The sequence below is a fragment of the Rhincodon typus genome, chromosome 7 (genome assembly GCF_021869965.1).
Source record: "Rhincodon typus isolate 14 chromosome 7, sRhiTyp1.1, whole genome shotgun sequence".
Lineage (NCBI taxonomy): Eukaryota > Metazoa > Chordata > Chondrichthyes > Orectolobiformes > Rhincodontidae > Rhincodon > Rhincodon typus.
The window spans coordinates 9053633-9074571 of record NC_063338.1 but is presented as its reverse complement, the minus strand read 5'-3'; the positions used below and the strand labels follow the sequence as shown (position 1 = coordinate 9074571).

Genomic DNA, 20939 nt, shown 5'->3' with positions numbered 1-20939 from the left:
TGCTCACTTATTTTTGTTAAACTTGAAGTACAGTATATAGTCTTGAATTTTAATTTGAAATTCCTGTTTTAAACACAAGAGGCTAAATTTATAGATTAAGGACAACATAAAATGGGAAATGCAAGGAGCCGTTTAACTAAAAATATAGTAAAAATGCTGAACATGTTGGTGGCTTGTGTGGTGTACCACATACCCTAATGGATTTGAAGAAGCAGCATGATGTGTTCTTGCTGACTTATGGGATTCAGGTTTATTGGAAATTCGTTGGATAGGCTAAATAAATGAGCTAAAAGATTTCTTCTGAAACTATTTTTGTGTTAAGTTACTGTCAATATGTACTAATGCTAGCATATTGCAATTTTTGCCTTCTCTTTGACTTTAAGAAACTTGCTGTTAGTCCTTTTCTCCTCATCTTTTGTCTGGTAAATTTAAAGGTTCAACACTAGCTTAGACCAGGATAAGGGTATCTAATTGATCATATATCTGGCTCAATACAGAAAAATACAAATACTTGCTATTATTTTACAACACTGATTATGATTTTCCAAAATTCCCGAGATCCATGAACAGTTCCAGCAGATTGGAAGTTTATAAATGTAACATTGCTATTCTAGGAAAGCAAGAAGGAGAGAGAAAGCTGGAAGCTACAGACCAGTTAACCTGACAGTTGTTGGGAAAATGTTGGAAATTTTTGAGGATTTGCTGACAGTGCACTTAGAAAGTCGTCATATGACCAGACAAAATCAGCTTTGGTTTCACAAAAGTGCAATAGTTTGACAAATGTTTGAGATCTTTTGAGGATGATTTTTGAGGTGGCATGGTGGTGCAGTGGTTAGCGCTGCTGCCTCACAGTGCCAGAGATCCAGGTTCAATTCCAGCCTTGGGTGACTGTGTGGAGTTTGCATGTTCTTCTCATGTCTGTGGGTTTCCTCTGGGTGCTCCAGTTTCCTCCCACAGTCCAAAGATGTGCAGGTTAGGTGGATTGGCCATGCCAAAATTTGCCCATATGTGCAGGCTAGGTGAGTTAGCCATGGTAAAAACCTCATGCGGGGTTATGAGGATGGGGTGGGGGTCTGGGTGGCATGCTGTTTGCAGGATTGGTGTAGTCCCTGTGGCTGAATGGTCTCTTTCTGCATAATAGGGATTCTGTGATTCTAGGATGTAACTTATTAGTGGTAGGTGAAGGTGAACCCAATGTATCCTTGTATTCCCAAAGGGCATTCAATAAATGTCACACAAAATGTTAATAAACAAGATACATTCGAGAGTAATTAATAAACATGGATATTGGAGTGATTAACAGGATGCAAAGAGCAGGTATACATGGGTCATTTTCGAGTTGGAGGATGGATCAGTTCTGAGACTTCAACCATTTGTATTCTATGTTAATAACTTTGGCAAAAAGACCAAGAATAATATCTCTGAGCTTGCTGACGATGAAAAACTGAGTGGGAATATAAGTGTGGAGGATGTAAGGATGCTGTAAAAAGATAGGAAGGGTACGTGAGTAGGCAACAAGATGGCAATTGGGGTATAATGTGTGAGGTTATTCACATTGGTTGTAAAAATTGAAAAACTGAATATTTTTCAAAAGCAGTGAAACACATGTAAATGTTGATGCCCAGGACTTGGGGTCCACCCTTGCAAGGAACACAAAGTTAGAAATCGATTAGCAAGGTAAATTACATTTTGGTCTTTTATTATAAGGTGACGAGTACAGGAAGAAAGGTGTCTTGCTACAATAATATTGGCCTTTGGTGAGACTGTACCTGGAGTACCATGTGCAGTTTTGGTCTGCATATCTAATGAAGCATATTCCTGTCTTGGCAGTACAGAAATGGTTTATACAGTTTATTCACTAGATTAATTCCTGGGATAGGAGGGTTGTCCTATGAACAGTATTTTCATTTTATGTTTTCTCGATTTTAGAGGGATGACAGCTGTTGACCTCATCAAAACATATGAGATCCTGAAATCGGCTGATGGGGAAGATAGAACTTGTTTTCTCTGGCATAGGAATCTGGAACAAGGACCACACTGTCTCAGGATAAGGGGTTGATTGTTTAGGACTAAGATGAGAAATTTCTTAAATTAAGAGGTTGTGAATCTTTGGAATTGTCTACCCTAGAGAAGTTTAATGCACCATCATTGACTGTGTTCAAGGCTGTGAGAGTCTCTTAGGGAATCAAGGGATGTAGGGAATTGGCAAAGTTGAAGTAGGAGACCAGGCAAGATTTTATTAAATGGCAAGGCAGGCTTGAGGGGCAGACAGGAGAGAGTCTATTCTTGTTCGTATTTCTTATGTTTTTGTAGCACCTTTCACAACCTCAGGTCATTCGAAAGTGCTTTACAGCCAAAGAAATGTTTTTGATATATGCTCACTGATACAGGAATGCGGATTGAAGGGAAAGAGAATGATTCCGTACTGCAGTGGTTTTCTCTGGCCTTGAATTTAGATCTGGGGTGAATGGCCTTAAATAATGTTACATATTTTCGTGTAATATGAAAAAATTACATATCTCGGTCATATAATTGAGAAACCTAAAAGCGGTTTTGGTGCCTAGAATTTGAATAATTGGAAATTTTGACCCTGGGCACTGCAAAGGGGGAGTGTGAGATGGAGGCCTGTAAAAATGGCTTTGATTTTTTTTTTCCTAACCTTGCTCCTGATAAAGGGGATTCTGCAAGGCAAAAAGCAGAAAACTTGGAGTTTTGTAGGCAAACGTTAAGGAAGGTTGGTCATCTATCTTGCTTCTAATGTACTGCATATTTATGTAAAAATACATGCAAAATATTTTTGTTGCTTGTTGTATAATTTCTATTACTTGGTTCATTTTAGGTGCTAAATGCAATCCAACTGGATCAGAAATCGGACCTGAAGATGTAACTGGTAAAAAATGGCAAATGAGAACATGGTTCAGTCCACGCAGTAGGAAAATGAGGTGTGTGCTAGATATGAATGCTACTAGGAAGAATCGGAAAGTGGCTCCCAGTTCTGGTTGTAATGGGCCATCGCCTTCAGTGTTCGAATTCATGTCATCACCTTCCCCTCCACTCAACTCTCCAAAGAAGAAAACGCCGATTAACTCAAAACAGGCAGTGAGGAAAAGACTGGCTGATGCCAATAAAGATTGGGGTTTTGGAAAAAGAAGAAGCAAGAAAATGGAGAGAGAAAATGACAGTCCTGGAAATATAGATTATGATAGAGTTGTCTCATTTCGCAGCCAGCCAGTGGTCGTCAGCAACCAGGGACAAACAGTTGTAGGTGAGGCAGCTGAACAGTCACTTGCATTTCCACTGGACGACAATGTGATGGGCTCCAATGTAGAATCTTTGACCAAGAATGTGATTGAGAGTTCTTCTGGAGCATGCTCTACTGCATCAGTTTCCAGTTGCAAAGATATTTTCCTTGGACAAACTTTCAGTCAGGAAGGACACACTTTTTCTCTTGTCCCTGTCCCAACCACAGAAACAAATGCTAAAAGATCAAGGAAATCATCAGAATCTCGCAACCAAACTCTTGCCAAAAAGAGCAGAAAAGAAGTACAAAATTCTTGCTTTGAAAAGTCATCTGCAAGTCATGATGCAATTGTATGTGAGCCAGCTAAGTTAGACACACAAGAGGAATTTTCAGCAACTCCAGTACATCAAGCTGGGTTAAGCGAGAGCATTAATGAGACACAAGCGCCTTCTTCAACAGAAAACGGCTGTGGTACACCACCTAGCGGATGCAATACTCAAAGAAAGCAATGTGCAACACTGAAATCTCCTCAAACACCACTAGCTACATTTAGAAACAAGTTGCCTAGAAGTTGTGCAATGACTCCAATCTCGCCTCTTACTCCCACAATGAAAAGAAATCACAAGGGTGAGACTCCCCTCCACATTGCTGCCATAAAGGTACAGTACAGCAATAAAAGCTGACAGATAACAAAAACCTTTTCTTCAGAATTGCTTTAGAGTTGTAGAGGTCTGCCCTTTGGCCCATTGAATCTGCACCAGTCAAAAACAACCACCTAACTATTACTAATCCCATTTTCCAGTATGTGGCCCATAGCCTTGTACATTTGCAATGCCAAGACATATATCTAAATGCTCCTTAAATGTTCTGGGTGTTTCTGACTCTACCACCCTTACGGGCAGAGAGAGTTCCAGATTCCCAGCATTCTCAGGTGAAAAAAAAATATTTCTCTCATTCCCCTCTAAACTTTCTGCCTTAAATCTATGCACCCTGGCCATTGATCCCTCCTCCAAAGCAAAAAGCTTCTTCTCGTCTACTCTGTCTATGCCCCTCATAATTCTATATATGTCAAGCATGTTCCCTGTCAATCTCCTCTGGTCCAAGTAAAACAATCCCAGTCTATCCAATCTCTCTTCAGAACTAAAACTCTCCAGCCTGGGCAACATTCCTGATAAATCTCCTCTGCGCCCTCTGTCCAGTGCTATCACATAGCTCTGATAATGTGGAATGTAGAACTGCACACAGTACTCTAGCTGTGGCCTAACCAATGTTTCGTACAGTTCCAGCATCACCTCCCTGCTCCTAACTTTATGCCATATTCTTAACCATTTTAAATGTCTGTTGTGAACTTCTGATAGCAGACTGTCCTTGTTCTCATTCTTGAATACTATATGCACTTCTGTGCAACTTCTGTTTCCTCTGTGTGAACCTTGGATGCTGTCAAGCATCAGTTGGTTCAAAGAGCCTAATTCTGAACTGATTACGGCAGAATCACAGAGGGGAGTGGAGCATAGAAAACCTGGAAGAGAGGAGAAGGCTCGTATGACCTGGGAATGTAAGAAGGAAGGTAGATAGATATGGTGTGTACAATGCTATGTAGCAGAAGAAAATCCCCTTTACTTGGTTAGTCTCTAATACATCCAGTTCCTATGATAGTCCATTGACTTGAAATATTATCTGTTAGTCTACAAAGGTGGGCCAGCATTTGTGGAGACAATTTCCATTTTTATTTTCAATTGCCATCATTTGCAATGTTGTGCTATTCTTATTCAATGCCTACTTGGCCATTGGGCAGTACCTATCATTAGTGTTTTATCCAATTTCTGTGTCTTTATAATTTAAATTTGTAATTTGTTTAAATTTAACAGCAGTAATCTACTTACAGATGGAGATTTGGAGGATGAATGGAAGAAATTTGGGTGTTTTGATATCGGCTGTGAGAGTGTAGTAGAGATGTAGTATAAATAATTTGAAATGGAATATTACAGCTTTAGGTCACTGTGCTTTGTTGCTGTCTTTGAGGCATGTGCTAAATCAGCTTCCACTTTGAAATTGTGGTATTAGAAGAAAAGGTAAAATACTCTTACCTGTATTTCAGTAGCACTTACCCAGACCTCCCAATATGCTTTGCAGCCGATTTAAGAACCTTTCAAGTAAAATCACTGTTCCAATATAAAAACAAGATAAGCACAGCAAGATCCCACAATCAATAAAGAAACAGAAAAACAGAATTTCAGGTGTTGCTTGAGGAATAGATATTGGCCAGGATATTGCTGAGAATTTCCTGCTTTGCAAAATAGTGTCTTGGAATGTTTCACTTCCATATGAGTGGGCAAACAGGGTCTCGCTTTAACGCCACATCTGAAAGTTAGTACCTTCACTTTGACATCGGAGTTAAGTAGGTGCACTGCACGATTTGTTTGAGGTTTACAACAGGCTTTTTGCCAACCGGGATTAGCTAGGTGGCTTCCCAAATATCTCCCAGTAATACCATCTCATTTTGAGCTCAGTGACAGACAAACAGGAACTCTAACTTCTGTTTTAATGAAATGTCAGGAAATTCCTAAACAACATATGCAGAGGAATGACATTTTATTGGAGAAATGGATGGAAAAAATGGCCCCTGACAGTTACTTTGGGAAGCTGTGTGAATTTTCTTTGAGACACACAGTCAGTTTGCCACAAGTTCCTTGAGACCCTTTGAATTTTGACGAGTAATGCCAGTCATTTAACTTCCTGTCTAAAAAAGCATTTTTTAAAATACATATATAATTACTTATTTGAGGGATGTGGTTGTCACTGGCAAGACCAGCATTTATTGGCCATCTCTAATCCCCTGAAGTGGTGGTGAGCTGTCAACTTGAATAGCTGCAGTCTGTGTGGTCAAGGTGGACCCACAGTGATGTTAGATAGGGTCTTTCAGAATTTCCACCTGGCAGTGATGTCAAAGTAGTAATATATTTCCAAGTCGGAATGATTTGTGACTTTGAGATGGGTTACTCCCAAGCGTTGCTACACTTGTCCTCCTAGGTGATGGAGATTGTAGGTTTGAACGTTGCTGTTGAGAAAGGCTTGGTGAGTGCTGTAGTGCATGCTGCCGCAGTGTTGCATATGTGATGGAAGGAGTTGGTGTTTAAGATTTTGGATAGAATGCCAATCAAGTGCATTGCTTTATTCTGGATGGTGTTGAACTCTTTGATATTGTTGAAATGCACTCATCCAGGCAGGTATTCCATAACATTTCCAACTTGTGTCCTGTAGATGGTGCAAAGGCTTTGAGAATTTGGGAGGTTAGTTATTCGTCATAGAATACCAGACTGTGACTTGTTCCTGTGACCACAATATATATGCTGCTGTTCTAATTAGTTTCTGGCCATTGACAAATTCCATGGATATTGATGTGACATATTCGCTGGTGGTTTTGTCAGTGAACATCAAGGAGAGGTGATTAGAGATTCTTGCTAGAGATGTCATTGCCTGGTTCTTGAGGGATAATGTTGCTTGTCATTTTAAGTACAGGGTACATGCTTAAGTATCATCCAGGTGCTGCATGAGAGCGCACATGGAGATGGAGTTTAATGTAGGAAAGTATGAGATCATGTTTTCTGATTGAAAGTCTCAAAAGGCAGATTATCTAAATGAAGGGAGACTTCGAAAAAGTCTGCCACAGAGGGATCTGTGTGCATGAGAATCAAAATATTAGCATGTTGGTGCAGCATAAAATTAAGAGGGCAAATGGAATTTTTGACTTTTAAAATCAGTTTAAAAAAATGAAAAGTCTTGTAACAACTGTGTAGGGTCTTGGTGAGGCCACATCTAGAGTACTGTGTGTAGTTTTGGTCACTATTTAAGAAAGGATATACTGGCATTGGAGGAAATTCAGAAGAGATTTACTCACCTGATTCCTGGGATGAAAGGCCAAAAGAACTGTGGATGCTGTAAATCAGGGACAAAGACAAAGTTGCTGGAAAAGCTCAGCAGGTCTGGCAGCATCTGTGGAGGAGAAAACAGAGTTAACGCTTCAGGTCCGGTGACCCTTCCTCAGAACTGATGGTGGCTGGGAAAACGTCAGTTTATATGCAGAAAATAGGGAGGGGAATGGGGCAGGGAGTAAACGATAGGATAGAGCCCAAAGAGAGAGAAAGAAAGTTGGACAGACAAAGGAATTGCTAACGATCAGGCTGGGAGGGTGAATAGTTGTTAATGGTGACTGTTAGTGACTAACAACAGGGGGTGTGTAGTGGCAGGCTATGTGGTAACAAGGCCTGGTGTGTGGGGTGGGGGAGCTGGAACATGGAAGAGTTTCGGCCCTAAAATTATTGAAGTCAGTATTGAGTCTGGAGGGCTGTAGGGTCCCCAAGCGGAAAATGAGGTGTTGTTCCTGTAGCTTGCGCTGAGCTTCACTGGAACACTGTAGCAAGCCAGAGACAGAGATGTTGGCCAGGGAGCAAGGTGGTGCATTGAAGTGGCAGGTAGTTCAGGGTCTTTTTTGCGAGCAGAACGTAGATGTTCTGCAAAGCGGTCGCCAAGTCTACGCTTCGTTTCCCCAATGTAGAGGAGACCACATTGTGAGCAGCGAATGCAGTAGACTAGATTCTTGGAAGTGCTGGTGAAGTGTTGCTTCACCTGGAAGGTATGTTTGGGCCCTTGGATACTGGGGAGGGAAGAGGTAAATGCGCAGGTGTTGCACCTTCGCTGGTTACAGGGGAAGGTACCGTAGGGCTGTGGGGAGGTGTTGGACGTGAAGGAAGTACGGACCAGGGTGTCCCGGAGGGAACGGTCCCTGCGGAAGGCAGACAAGGGAGGGGAGGGGAATATGAGTCTGGTGGTGACATCTTGCTGGAGGTGGCGGAAATGGCGTCTGATGATCTTCTGGATGTGGATGCTGGTGGGATGGTAGGTGAGGATAAGGGGAACCCTATCACTGTTGCGGGAGGGAAGAGAAAGGGTGAGGGCAGAAGTGCGGGAGATGGGTCGGACCCGATTGAGGGCCCTGTCGACAACGGAGCTGGGGAATCCTCGGTTGAGGAAGAATGTGGACATTTCGGAGGCTCCCTTGTCGAAGTTGGCCTCATCTGAACATACGCGACAGAGACGGAGGAACTGAGAGAATGGGATGGAGTCTTTACAGGAAGTGGGGTGTGAGGATGTATAGTCCAGGTAGCTGTGGGAGTCAGTGGGTTTGTAATGGATATTAGTGGCTTTACAAACAATCCGTTACAAACCCACCGACTCCCACAGCTACCTGGACTTCACATCTACGTTCTCCTGTAACCGGCGAAGGTGCAACACCTGCGCATTTACCTCTTCCCTCCCCAGTATCCAAGGGCCCAAACATACCTTCCAGGTGAAGCAACACTTCACTACCTGAACTACCTGTTGCCTGCCACTTCAATGCACCACCTTGCTCTCTGGCCAACATCTCTGTCTCCGGCTTGCTACAGTGTTCCAGTGAAGCCCAGCGCAAGCTGGAGGAACAGCACCTCATTTTCCACTTGGGGACCCTACAGCCCTCCAGACTCAATATTGAGTTCAATAATTTTAGGGCCTAAACTCTCCCATGTCCCAGACCTTGTTACCACATAGCCTGTCATTACACACCCCCTGTTGTTAGTCACTAACAGTCCCCATTAACAACTATTCACCCTCCCAGCCTGATCGTTAGCAACTCCTTTGTCCAACTGTCTTTCTCTCTCTTTGGGCTCTATCCCATGGTTTACTCCCTACCCCACCCACCTCCCTATTTTCTGCATATAAACTGACGTTTTCCCAGCCACCATCAGTTCTGAGGAAGGGTCCCCGGACCCCAAATGTTAACTCTGTTTTCTCCTCCACAGCTGCTGCCAGACCTGCTGAGCTTTCCCAGCAACTTTGTTTTTGTTCCTGGGATGAAAGGGTTGTCTTATCAAGCATGGCTAATCAGGTTAGGGCATTAATCATTAAAGTTTAGAGGGATGATGATTAGAATGAGCGATAATGCCAGACTTGTTAAGTTTCTCCAGCATTTTGTATCTGTTTCAAATTTTTATTTGAGCCCTTACTCTTAGTTAACATTTTAGTGCTGGTAAGTTACTCACTGTACATCACAGCATGGTAACGTATTTTAAGTGTATTTGTCATAGACAGAATATGTGCAAAACCTGCACCGTGTATTATGTCACCTCTGCAATGCAAGTTGTGCCCCCCTGTTTGACACCTGCAATACTTCTGGCTTTCTGTATGGTGGCTCTGCATGGATCTTTTATTCATGTTTCGTTGTTTTGCTTTGTCCATTTTGGATATTGTAAATCCGATTTTTGGTATGCAGTTGGAAAATCATTCATCCCGTAGACATCTAAATGCTGCAAGTCAAGATGAGGTCTTGACTTTTAAAGTCTTTGTGCCTTGAATGTATTTGACCCCTGTGGTCTAGCAAAGGCCTGCCAGATTAGAGAAGTGCAATCTGTGAACCTTTGCTGATCTGACTGTTCTATTGTGTTACAGGGTGATATTGTTGCAGTGGAGCAGCTTTTGGAGAATGGAGCAAATCCAAACATCAAAGATAATGCAGGATGGACACCATTGGTATGTGTCTATGCATATGCACAAAAGATGTTTTTGTATTCTTGTATCTGATTTCAAATCATGAAGTGATTGAATCAACTTGTTAAATGAAAAGTATAGGTAGCCAGTCAGATTTGACTAATATCATTTCTCGTAAGGAGTCTTAAGTTTAGATGCCTTTGAATGACCGATCAGCTGTTCTAATGGACATTGTATTTTACTGCAAGGCATGGCAATTATTGTATTTCTGTCTCAATATCCATCTCAGGTGAGAACAGCAACAGTAACAAGTTTCCCTGCATTGGAATGCCAGATATAGAGCTTCAAAGCTTTTTTTTAAATGTGTGAAACTGAGGTTTTTGGTTTAGCTCAATAAAACTGCTTCCACTCCCAACTAGGAGCTCAGTCATGACCCTCTAATTTCCCGCAAACAGCATCTATCCATATCAGAGTTCAGGTCCTAGACACTGTTGAAGCTGTGGTGAAAGGTGGGCAATGTGCAGGAATGGAACCCTAACAAGTGCTGAAACTTGTGGATGTTAAGTGGCTGTCATTTGATCAAAGAGTTGCAGAGGATGACATATCATGACTGAGATAACTGGCCTTGTAGCCACATTAGGCACACAGATCATTGGTTAGGATTCCATGACTTTTCCCAATATTTTGTGGTTCTGAATTTTACCAGCACTTGGAAAATGAATGTTGCACTGTATAAATTAACATTGGTGTTTTTTGCATAGGTTAAACAGTAGCTATAGTATTTCACAACTTACTTTTTTGGCTTTTGGAAACCATTTACAGTCACAATCGACGGCTTCAAAGTGCAGCCATTTACAGAACATTTCAAAGATTGGGTTTCAATTGTACAAATAATTGCAGTTGAACCCATGCTGTTAAATGACAAAATGCATTACTTAGCTGATTTCTTCAGGATTCCTGAAGCTATGTTATCATGCCAATCAGATATTTGTACCCTAATTTATCTTCTGTACAGGGTTTATTTCTGTCATACAGCATAGTTGATTTAGAGTCATATGTACAGCTGTGCCCAGGCACATTACTAGGGAGAACAGTCAGCGTTCTTGTTCTTCTAATGGTTCAGTTTAATGGCCTGTTGTGTTTGGAGATTTAAGTTGGAATTAGCAGCAGACTACATGTTGGGTGAGATTAAGTGATAGATCATGAAATTTTGTGACCAAGTTTTGGAATTTCACCACATTGTGCAATTTGAACAATCTTCCTCCAAAAGCCTGGATCAGTACTTCTAAAGTGCTAAAATAAATGAAGACTTTATATATAAAGAAAATTACTGTGTAATTCCAAGAAAATGTATTTTTGGTTTAATTTCTGCCACAAAATTATTTGAACTGTTTCAGAAATCATTCATGTAAGCATCATTGATATTGTTAATTAGAAATTGTGTGGATGTCATAAAAATAAATGCTTCTTATTTTGCACAGTGTTATTTAAGAAAAGCTGAACTTCTTTAGATGCAGTGGATGGGAATTTAAAAGATGATAAACCACTAGTTCAAGGCTCAGCTTGGTTCCGTATTTTATCACATTCCCAATGGCAAAAGCTGTATGGAAGTTAGTTTTGTGTTTGTTGTAATCTAGGCAGTTAGACCATTTGGCCCATTGTATCTGCTCCACCATTCAATGAAATTATGGCTGATCTGATGATCCTCAATTCCGCTTTCCTGCCTTATCCCCATGACCCTTGATACCCTTGCTGAATAAAAACCAGTCTGTTTCAGCCTGGAGTATATTTAACAACCCAGCTTCAACAGCTTTCTGTGGTAAAGAATGCTACAGATTCACTAAACTCTCAGAGGAAAAGAAAAGTCCTCCTTATCTTTGTCTTAAGTGGGCGACCCCTTACTCTAGGATTATGCCCTATAGCCTTAGACTTTCCCACAAGGGGCAACCTCTCTGTCTACCCTGTCAAGTGATAAGAATCTTATATTTCAGTTAAATCTCCTGTTATTCTTATAAACACAAATAAGTGCAAGCCCAACTTACTTAACCTCTCATAAGAAAATCCTTCCCTACCTGGGACCAACCTAGTGAACCTTCCGTGGACTGCCTCCAAAGCCATTATTTCTTTCCTCAGACAGGATAAGGTGGCCAAAACTGTTCAGTATTCCAGTTGTGGTCTCCATAGCTAAGGAAAGATATAACTTATTGAGAGCGCTCAGAGGAGGAAACTACATTTCTTCAATAAATGCCATTTAAATCCTTGAAAAAATTCCATTTGAAACATAACCACATTTAGATACCTGTACTGGTGGATCAATGCAAAGTTTTTTTAAAAACTTAATTTAAATATTTGTTTTCCTCCTTTAGGAATCTGGAAGGTCAAAAATATTGTTCTTACCAGTTGTTCTTCCAGATGCAGAGAAAAAATGAGCTCTGGCAGACCTGTGCCGTTGCCTGTGTACATTATTTAAAATTATATGGAATGTATAGCATAAAAATGGACCATTCAGGACATCTAAACAATGCTGGTGTTAATACACCACCTGAGCCTCGTCCCATCCAGTTTCCTCTAATCTTTCTCGGCATATCTTCCTATTTCTTTCTCTGTCATACCTGTCTCACTTTCCTTGCAATGATTTGATCACATCTGGAGTAATATGTACAATTTTGGTCCGCTTACTTGAGGAAGGATGTAATTGCATTGGAGGCAGTTCAGAGAAGATTGACCAGATATGAGGGGTTTGTTTTCTGATGAGAGATTGACCAGTTTAGGCCTGTATTCTATAGAGTTTAGAAGAATGAGAGGAGATGTGATCGAGGTATTTAAGCTGCAAAAAGGGATTGACAAAGTAGGCGTAGAGAGGATGTTTCCTTTTGTGAGGCAATCTAGATCAAGAGGTCATAGTTTTAGGACAAAGGATAGCAGGTTTAAAACCGAGATGAGGAGAAATTACTTCTCTCAAGGTGTTGAGAATCTGTGGAATTTACTAATCTACAGTGCAATGGATGCTAGGGCATTGAGTAATTTATTAACGGGTTGAAAAGTTATGGGGAGCCAGCAGGAAAGTGGAGTTGAGGCTGTGATAAGATCAGCCACGATTGTATTGAATTGTAGCGCAGGCGCAAGGGGGCGAGTTGCCTACTCCTGCTCCTACTCCTTATGTTCTTATGAATCCATGGTTTTCTATATGGTTTAAGGTTGGCACTATAATCATTGTGCATGTCTTTCTTCAAACTAATTGTTGGCTATCTTTTTGTAGCATGAAGCATGCAACCATGGACACGTGGAAATTGTAGAGCGGCTGCTGAAATTTGGCGTGTTATTGAATACACCAGGATACCAGAACGATTCTCCCTTGCACGATGCTGTCAGAAATGGACACGTGGATGTTGTAAAGCTGCTAATCTTACACTATGCATCTCAGGATGTGATGTAAGTAATCATTACTTGTTCCAATTTATCAACCACACCATATCTAGTTGGTACAGCCAAAGAAAATATTTCACACTGATTAAATAATGCAGTTGAAGGAAACTGGAAATCTATAATCAGGAATATTCCTCAAAATCAACTGAAAAAGGCCAGTTGCAAAGGAAATTGGCCTAAAGATTAAATCTCATTATTCTCAGTGACTGTGATTAACTTGTGACCTCGTAATAATATTCTAACTCCAGAATATTTACATTCTAAAAGATGCATCCTTATGCAAAATGAATGAAGAACAAAGCTGCTAGACATTTCAGTGTTTTAAGATCCTATTTTATTTGAGCTTTGCTGATGTCCTTATAAATCTGCAGAGCAGTTTTCAGCAGAGTTTCGACATTGAATTAAAATGTCAAATTGTCTTTCTGATGTCTATTAGTTTATGTAATGCTTTCAGACATAACTTTCACTTTCCGGTCACACAAAAAATAAATTGTCACATTACCCTTGCCCTGGTGAGAATTTGAATTCACTTATCCTAATTACATTATCACTGGCAGCTAGAACAAACATGGAGGGTAGTAGTTGGTTATTTCAACATCTGTGACATCGGCTTCTGTGATGAATTTAAGAATCTGATGGATTTCAGTTCATCAGTTTATGTTTTGTCACATGAATTTCTGGTCAAGTACGATACATGGAACAAAAGTATGCGCGTTTGCTATGTGGTGGAAGCAACTATACCTGGCTAAATATTGGGTTACACCTTGTGGCTTTCTCTGGATTTTAATCTCACTGGAAATACCAAACCATCTTTCAGATCTGTTTGCTACTTACTTTCAGCCTGTAATTCTCAAACTCACATCAGTTTCTGCCTCCAGCTTCTCCCAAAGATAAATAATGGATCTGTCTCCAGGTGGTCCACTGTTTCAACTTCCAATCCCGACAATATCCTTTTTGACTATTCCCCAGCTAGATCTTATAATGTCATCTGTTACTTCAACAATTTAGGTACTTTGTCCTTAGCCCTCTGCTTTTCAAGCAGTTACTTCAATTTCTGTGTGACCTGAAAGGATTTGAATATATTGATCCATTTGGCTGAACATGTCATGCCAAATATCTTGTGAATCTTACTTAGTTTCGGCTACAAAGTGTTGCTAGTGAAACAACTGAACATTTTTTTGTAGACTTTGTCCAACATGGTTTCTTTCAATTGAACAACAGTTCTCAGTCTGGTCTCCTGCCCAGGGTGATGACTGTTTGTGTCACCCACTGCTCTTGTTCTAATTTTGTACTTCCAGATCTCTCATTATGTTTAGATGATGCTGACCCCTCCCTTCACTTTTTATGTTGTGCTCCATTTTTGGCAGTGGACTTGCCACAGATATTCATTACAAGCTGGAAGATATTCCCAACTGCCAGATGAGTTCTCACTATAGCTTTTCCGTTTTATCTGCATTCTTGTATCCCAGTTTCTCTAATCTGTTGTTTCTGTTCTGATGTCATGTTTTGGCACATTAGCTTCTATAATGTTTTTTTTCAGTCAACTGGGACTCCTCCTAGATTGTAGTTGAGAGAGTGGTAGACATAGATTCAACTGTAGCCTTCAGAAGGGAATTTGTTAAATAGTTGAGGGCGAAGAAAGTTGCATGAAATGGGTGGTGTGGAGGAGGCAGGGGAAGGTGTTTGAAATGCACTGGCAAAGTAGGATTATCTGAATTGATGTTCAAAAGAGCAGACATGGAACTGGTTGGTCAAATGGTGTGCTTTTGTGCTGTGCTGATGTGTCCTGTTGGATGAGCTCCAAAATGCAACAAATATTCCTTTTTCTCTCCCTTTCTGGAAAAGTCTTCTGTTTGCTTGCTTTTCCATCAGTGCAGCTTCCACATGCTTGTTCTTGATACTTACCTATACAGCCTTAGGTCCATTTGCCTTTTTCCACAACTTTGCTAGGTCTTCAATTCTCCCTTCTATGTGTTAGGGAATAATTCATGTGTTGCTTCCTTCAATCTAGGATGAATCTGAATCCAAAGATTTCAGCACTGACTGTAGGCTGACACATGATGCATCAGTGCAGTAGAGAACTTCACTGTTGCAATTGCTGTCTTTTGCGATGATAAACTAAGAATCCGTCTGTTGTCTCAGGTGGACAAAATAAAACTCATGACTCAGAGATAGCAAGAACTGCAGATGCTGGAGTCAAAGATAACAGTGTGATACAGTAGGCCAGGCAGCATCAAAGGAGCAATAAAGTTGACATTTCGGGTCCCTGACGAAACGTCAATTTTCCTGCTCCTCAGATGCTGCTAGGCCTGCTGTGTTCCTCCAGCTCCACACTGTGTTATCTCTAAACCTCATGACTCTACTGAATTTAAAGCAGAAATGATAGGTATTTATTTTTCAACTGATATTGTTTAAATAGATCACCCAGTGATTATCTCAATGATGTCTACAGGTCCCAACTCTGTGTAAATTGGTTGCTAGGTTTCCTAGAGTATAATTTAATTATAATATGATTTGACTGCACTTCAAAAATACTTAATTGGCTACAAAGCACTTTAAGCTGTCTGGAGGCTGTTGAAAGATATCACATCAATGTAATTTCTTTCTTTTTAGTGAGGTGTATCTATATTGTAGAAGCTGAATATATTCTTTACATCAGCTGCCCATTCTTCTCTCTCGAATCTGTCCTCAAACCCTTGCACTGTTCAAAACCAAACTCGCTTCAATTTATGAATAGCCTTTTGTCTCCTGGGCACTCTGAAGCTATTCATTTGTGCACTCAATTGAGTAGCTTGATTATCTCCAGATTTCTTACAGGGCTAGCAGCGGTATGGATTTAGTCTGTTAATGTCCGAGGAAGGAGAGTTGTATTGGTGTTGCTATGTGAGCACTACATCAGAAAGTAGTTTTGGCAAGCATCTGCCCTCAAAATTATAACCTGCTGTCTTAGTAACATTTTTTGTTTTTCTTTTTATTTTAGATTTTCAACATTTGCAACATAATCTCAACATAATCTTTTCATTGACTAGTTTGTTCCTTATGTACTCTTCTATTGATATAATGAAATGGAATTTGTGATGTCATGTTTCATGTTTTAATTAATCTACTTTTAATCTCTCTTCATCTTCCACTTTTGGTTTTTTAAGTTATCCACTGTGTTCCTGTTAGTAGCATTAGCAATTTTTAATATTTCTACAGGGTGGGGAAAGAGGATTAAACCACTTTATCTCCATTTGCCTCATTGATATTCAATAATTAGCTCCTCATAGACTAGTCTTGTCAGAATAAAATTGATTTGGTTCTTTTCTCAGACAATGTATGAATTTTTTCTGTGTTGATTCCAGATTGTTTCACTAGACAATTAGATAAAAAGGTAAATGTTACATTTTTACAAGACTGTAATGAGACAAGTTTGATTTATTCTGAGGATGTAAGTACCTGCTGAAAATCAGTTATCAGCACCAGCCTTTTGTCTTTGATGCTTGCTTTGATTGACAGTTATGCCTTTAGAGTCAGTGTGCAAGAACTGCTGACAACTGCAACAGTTTGCATAATTCAATCACTTAATTTTGTGTTGCTTAAGTGGTTGCTTTTACAACCTAAAAAATTATGTATGGCAAATAATTTCAACTGAAGAACTACAAGGAAATGAACTGTAAGGATTCTGATCTCAAGAGTTTTGTAATATTGCCAAGAATGAAGGATTGCTTTTGCTCATTGATGCATATTTTGCTTCAGTATAATTTTACTCATGATAAACAGACTATAATTTTTAGCCTGAGCTACTTTGTCTGTCAGGCTGATTTGTTTCAGCTTATTAGAACGATCCAGAAGACATAGTGAGTGGGCTATATGATTTCTTGCACCAGTAACTCCAATAATGTAATGGTTTGTTGTTCAATCTGCAACATATCATCTAATACATCAAACATAAGATTACCTTTTGGTTCGAGAAAATCACAGGTTTACCTCTGATAGTTTGCATCAAAAAATTGTACTGACTAAAGACCTAAATTGTAGCAGCAAGTTTGGTAAATATAGAATGCTGCAATCTGAGGCTTTACGTTCTCAAGTACATTGTGCTGGCTGGTAGCACTGAGTAGATATTATTGTGGTTCAGCCAGGATTCACAGTTCAATGATCTGAATGCAGATCTGGTTTGGGAAGTAAATTTTTTTTTAAAAAAAGCCAGCAACAAATGAATTGATTATTGTGGAGAAAAGAATTCTGATTTAAAAATATACAAAACCAAAGAGAAAACAGTGTAATACACTAGCCAGGAAAGAAAATGTTGAAAAGTGAATGCAGATAGGTGGATCAGTTACAATCACCATTGTAATCTATATATGGTATTTCACTTGTGTTCCTTTAACCTTTCTCCTCTTTGTTATAATAGATTTTTTTATAGGTAAGCCTATTTTGAAATGGAAAGGCACAAATGTGAAATTAAATAAAATAACTTAATCCATATTTTTAGGAAATAGATCATGTTTTAATGTAACATTATATTTTTTTAACAAAATTTGACCTAGTGCCACTAGATGGATTGTCTGTAATTAGAATTTGTCTGGGTGGCAGGTGAAAGAAATCTCAATATTAATTCTGGGGTTTTTTTGCATAATTAGAAAAAGTTCCTAGTTATGCAGATTTTGCTTAGCTGAATTTGTAAACTTCAGTTAAAGCCTCCAGCATTAATGTGAAGGTCACTTGTGATTGATAATCCAACAAAGGGTGACCACATGACTTGAGAAAGTTCCGATAACAGGTAAGTGAGACGAGAAGAAAATAGTTAATTGGCAAGATCTTAACTGCCTTTTACCCCTTCTTCCTATTTGCACTAACTGATCCAAATGAACACTTCATCCACTCATTAAGATCCAAGTTTAGTATTTGCAATCTGTGAAGTTGTTTCAGTCATTTCAAAACTATGTAATTTTAGACCTAAATCTGTCAGAGTGTAAATAACTATTGGAATTTGGTCAGTGGCCTGTAATACTAGAGAGATATATAGATTTTTTTTTTAATTGAGAAACCAGGGTAAAAGTTCAGCAAGCTACTTAAGATAAATTTCAAGGTAAATCAAGATGTAGTGCTCAGTTTTTAAGTTTCAGGAGTAACTCTATTGTCTAGTAAGACCATGACAACTTTACCTTTCTGGGAAGAGTGCCTTCACAGTCAGCATCCCCTTGAGGAGTGTCCTCGCAATCGGTGTCATGGATGAAGCAGTCTGGGAAGAAACACATTGACATCACAGGAAAACTGGAGTGGTCTTACCTTACTACAGGAGCAGAAGTTCTAAAAGAGGGAGCTGACTGGTACGTAATAGGTAAGGTCAGGTAAATATTTCCAACTTTCATAGCTTATAGTTTGCATGGTTTGTTTGTGGCTTACAGTTTCTAAGGGCTGTGTTCTGTAGTAACAAGGAAAAGGAAGGGAGTGCCGTAGAGAGACTTGTATTATTTTAAATTAGGCATCTTCCAAAAGGTTTAAGTTAAGGTATTAGGAGAGCACAAAGCCATGGTCTGCTCCTCATGTTCTATGACATTTTTAGTGGAATCCACTACTACAGAAAGTGGTTGAGGCCAAAACATTGTCTTTTCAAGTAGGAGGGAGATGTATCTCTTGCGGCTGAGATATAGCTCTTGTGGCTAAAGGGATCAAGGGCTATGGGAAGAGGGTGGGATTAGGGTATTGGCTTGATCATAATGAATACTAAAGCTGGCTTGAGGGCCGAATGGCCCACCCCTGCTCCTGTCTTCTGTTTCTATGGTATTAGGTAGGAAGCCCATCATATAGACCCTGGATTAAAGACAGATGCCAGTCAACTTCAGAGGAAATTAGCAGACACCCATGTAATGAAAATGGAGGTCAGTTATAGGTGAGGTGAGGTGAGGTCAGAGTGCTGGGCACATTTCCCTGAATAACATTTGTGAACCAGTTAATTTTTCAAGGATTTTGTCCTTTTTTTCCTGTGACAGGTCACAAACGATTAATGTGTTTTCATCATAGCCAACCCATTTTTATCTATTAAAGACCCCTATTGTCAGCTTTTCTTTCTCCCTGGCTCAACATTATCCATCCATTTGTCTGCCTAGCTGCTGTTCTGTCTCTCTGGACTCAATGTCCAGCTCTCGCAGACTCCTTTCACCTCACCGTCCCTCCATGACCACCTGTCTTCAGCTGCCATCAATTCTGGAGAAGGGTCACTGAACCTGAAACTTTCTGGTCTTCTGCTTTCTGTCTATAGATGCTACAAGACCTATTGCATTTCTCCAGCCATTTATGTTTTTGTCCCCAGAACATTAGCCTGGGGCTTTGGATTTCTAATCTACTGACATTACCAGTATGCCACCACATCCTGATGTAGAACAAAGGGAACTAAATTGGTTATTGCATTTGGAATCCGTGTTGACTTAAGTAAAATTAATTCTAACTGCAATGATTATAGACTTGTACTGTTTAACTGCAGTGCAGGTTGACTGGTATATGAAGGTAAATGGTTATAGGAAAGTAAACAAAGATAAGATTAACAGAATATTCTTTGTGTAGATAGATGTCTAAAGTAATTGACGAAGATTCTTTTGGTTCATTCTTTTTCTTCAACTTTTTCACACTGTAGCTGTATTGGTTGTTATCTATAATTTAAAATTATACTAGTCATTGTTTCTCAGAGAACCAAGCAATCAGTTTTCTTTACAATTTCTCTTGGATTATTAATTGATTCTGTCATTCTGCAAGTTACTCATTAGTGTTGGTTGGAAAATATCTGTGGACCTAGGGGCTAGATTCTGAAATGTGTCTGGAATCACTCATCATTGCGGTTGTTTATTTTGGTTGCAGGCCTTTTACTTTATATGCATTTTACTGTAGGAAATATTTTTTCTCCTGGCTTCATTATTGTTACCAAAAAAAATTTCAAACTTAGAAAGTAGAAATTCATTATTGAAGTCAATAGTTGAGACTGTCAGCTCATATTTTACTTGCAGTTGACATGCAATCCAAGAACTTTGAATATTTTTGTAGCCTGTGATTATTACATGTCATACTCAAGTTATCAGCTGTAAACATTTTTATTGTATTCTTCCTATAATATTTTTTATTTCAAACGATTTTAATAGTATTTCTTTTGGTACCGAGCTTTTGTTTCAATCTGATATCTGCCTGACAAACGAGTAATTTCACCCAACTGGTTCGCTAATATGCTTTGTCTCCCTTACACAATCTGGCCTGTATGTGACTCTAGTCCACCACCAATATCGTTTACTCTGAATTGTCCTCTGAAATAGCTGAGCAAATCACTCAGCTGTATTGGACCTCCACGCAGCAAATACTGCAGTGGTTGAAGAAATAGGCCCATCACAATCTTCTCAATAGCTAGAAGTGCCTTTGGTCATGATATCCGTTTCTGCTAATTAATAAGTAAAGTTGTGGGAACAAAAGAGGGAGTTCTCCATGTAAAGGCAGTGATTTCCTTGACTACTTTTCTCTGATCAGAGCGCATTGTATGCATATATTCAGGTCATTTAATTAGTCACATAACTAACTAAAAGTAGCAGTTATATAAGTTTGGCATCGGAAGATTATTTTAAAGGACTTACTGAAATTCTCATCACCAGCATTTTGATGAAAGTATATGTCTTAAGTAGCTTTGTTGTGTTTGCACATTTTCAGAATAAGTAAGTTTATTTAGAGCAAAAACAAAGTTGCTGGAAAAGCCCAGCAGGTCTGGCAGCAGCTGTGAAGGAAAAAA

At 39.5% G+C, this 20939-nt stretch overlaps 1 protein-coding gene across 1 annotated transcript in view; it reads left to right on the top strand.

Annotated features, from left to right (window-relative positions):
- Positions 1-20939, top strand: part of bard1 (BRCA1 associated RING domain 1) — a 190799-nt gene that overhangs the window by 36459 nt on the left and 133401 nt on the right. Inside the window, exons 4-6 of the mRNA XM_020510724.2 lie at positions 2840-3900; positions 9725-9805; positions 13023-13195. Coding sequence (XP_020366313.1) covers positions 2840-3900; positions 9725-9805; positions 13023-13195 — 1315 coding nt within the window. The remainder of the gene's footprint in view (positions 1-2839; positions 3901-9724; positions 9806-13022; positions 13196-20939) is intronic.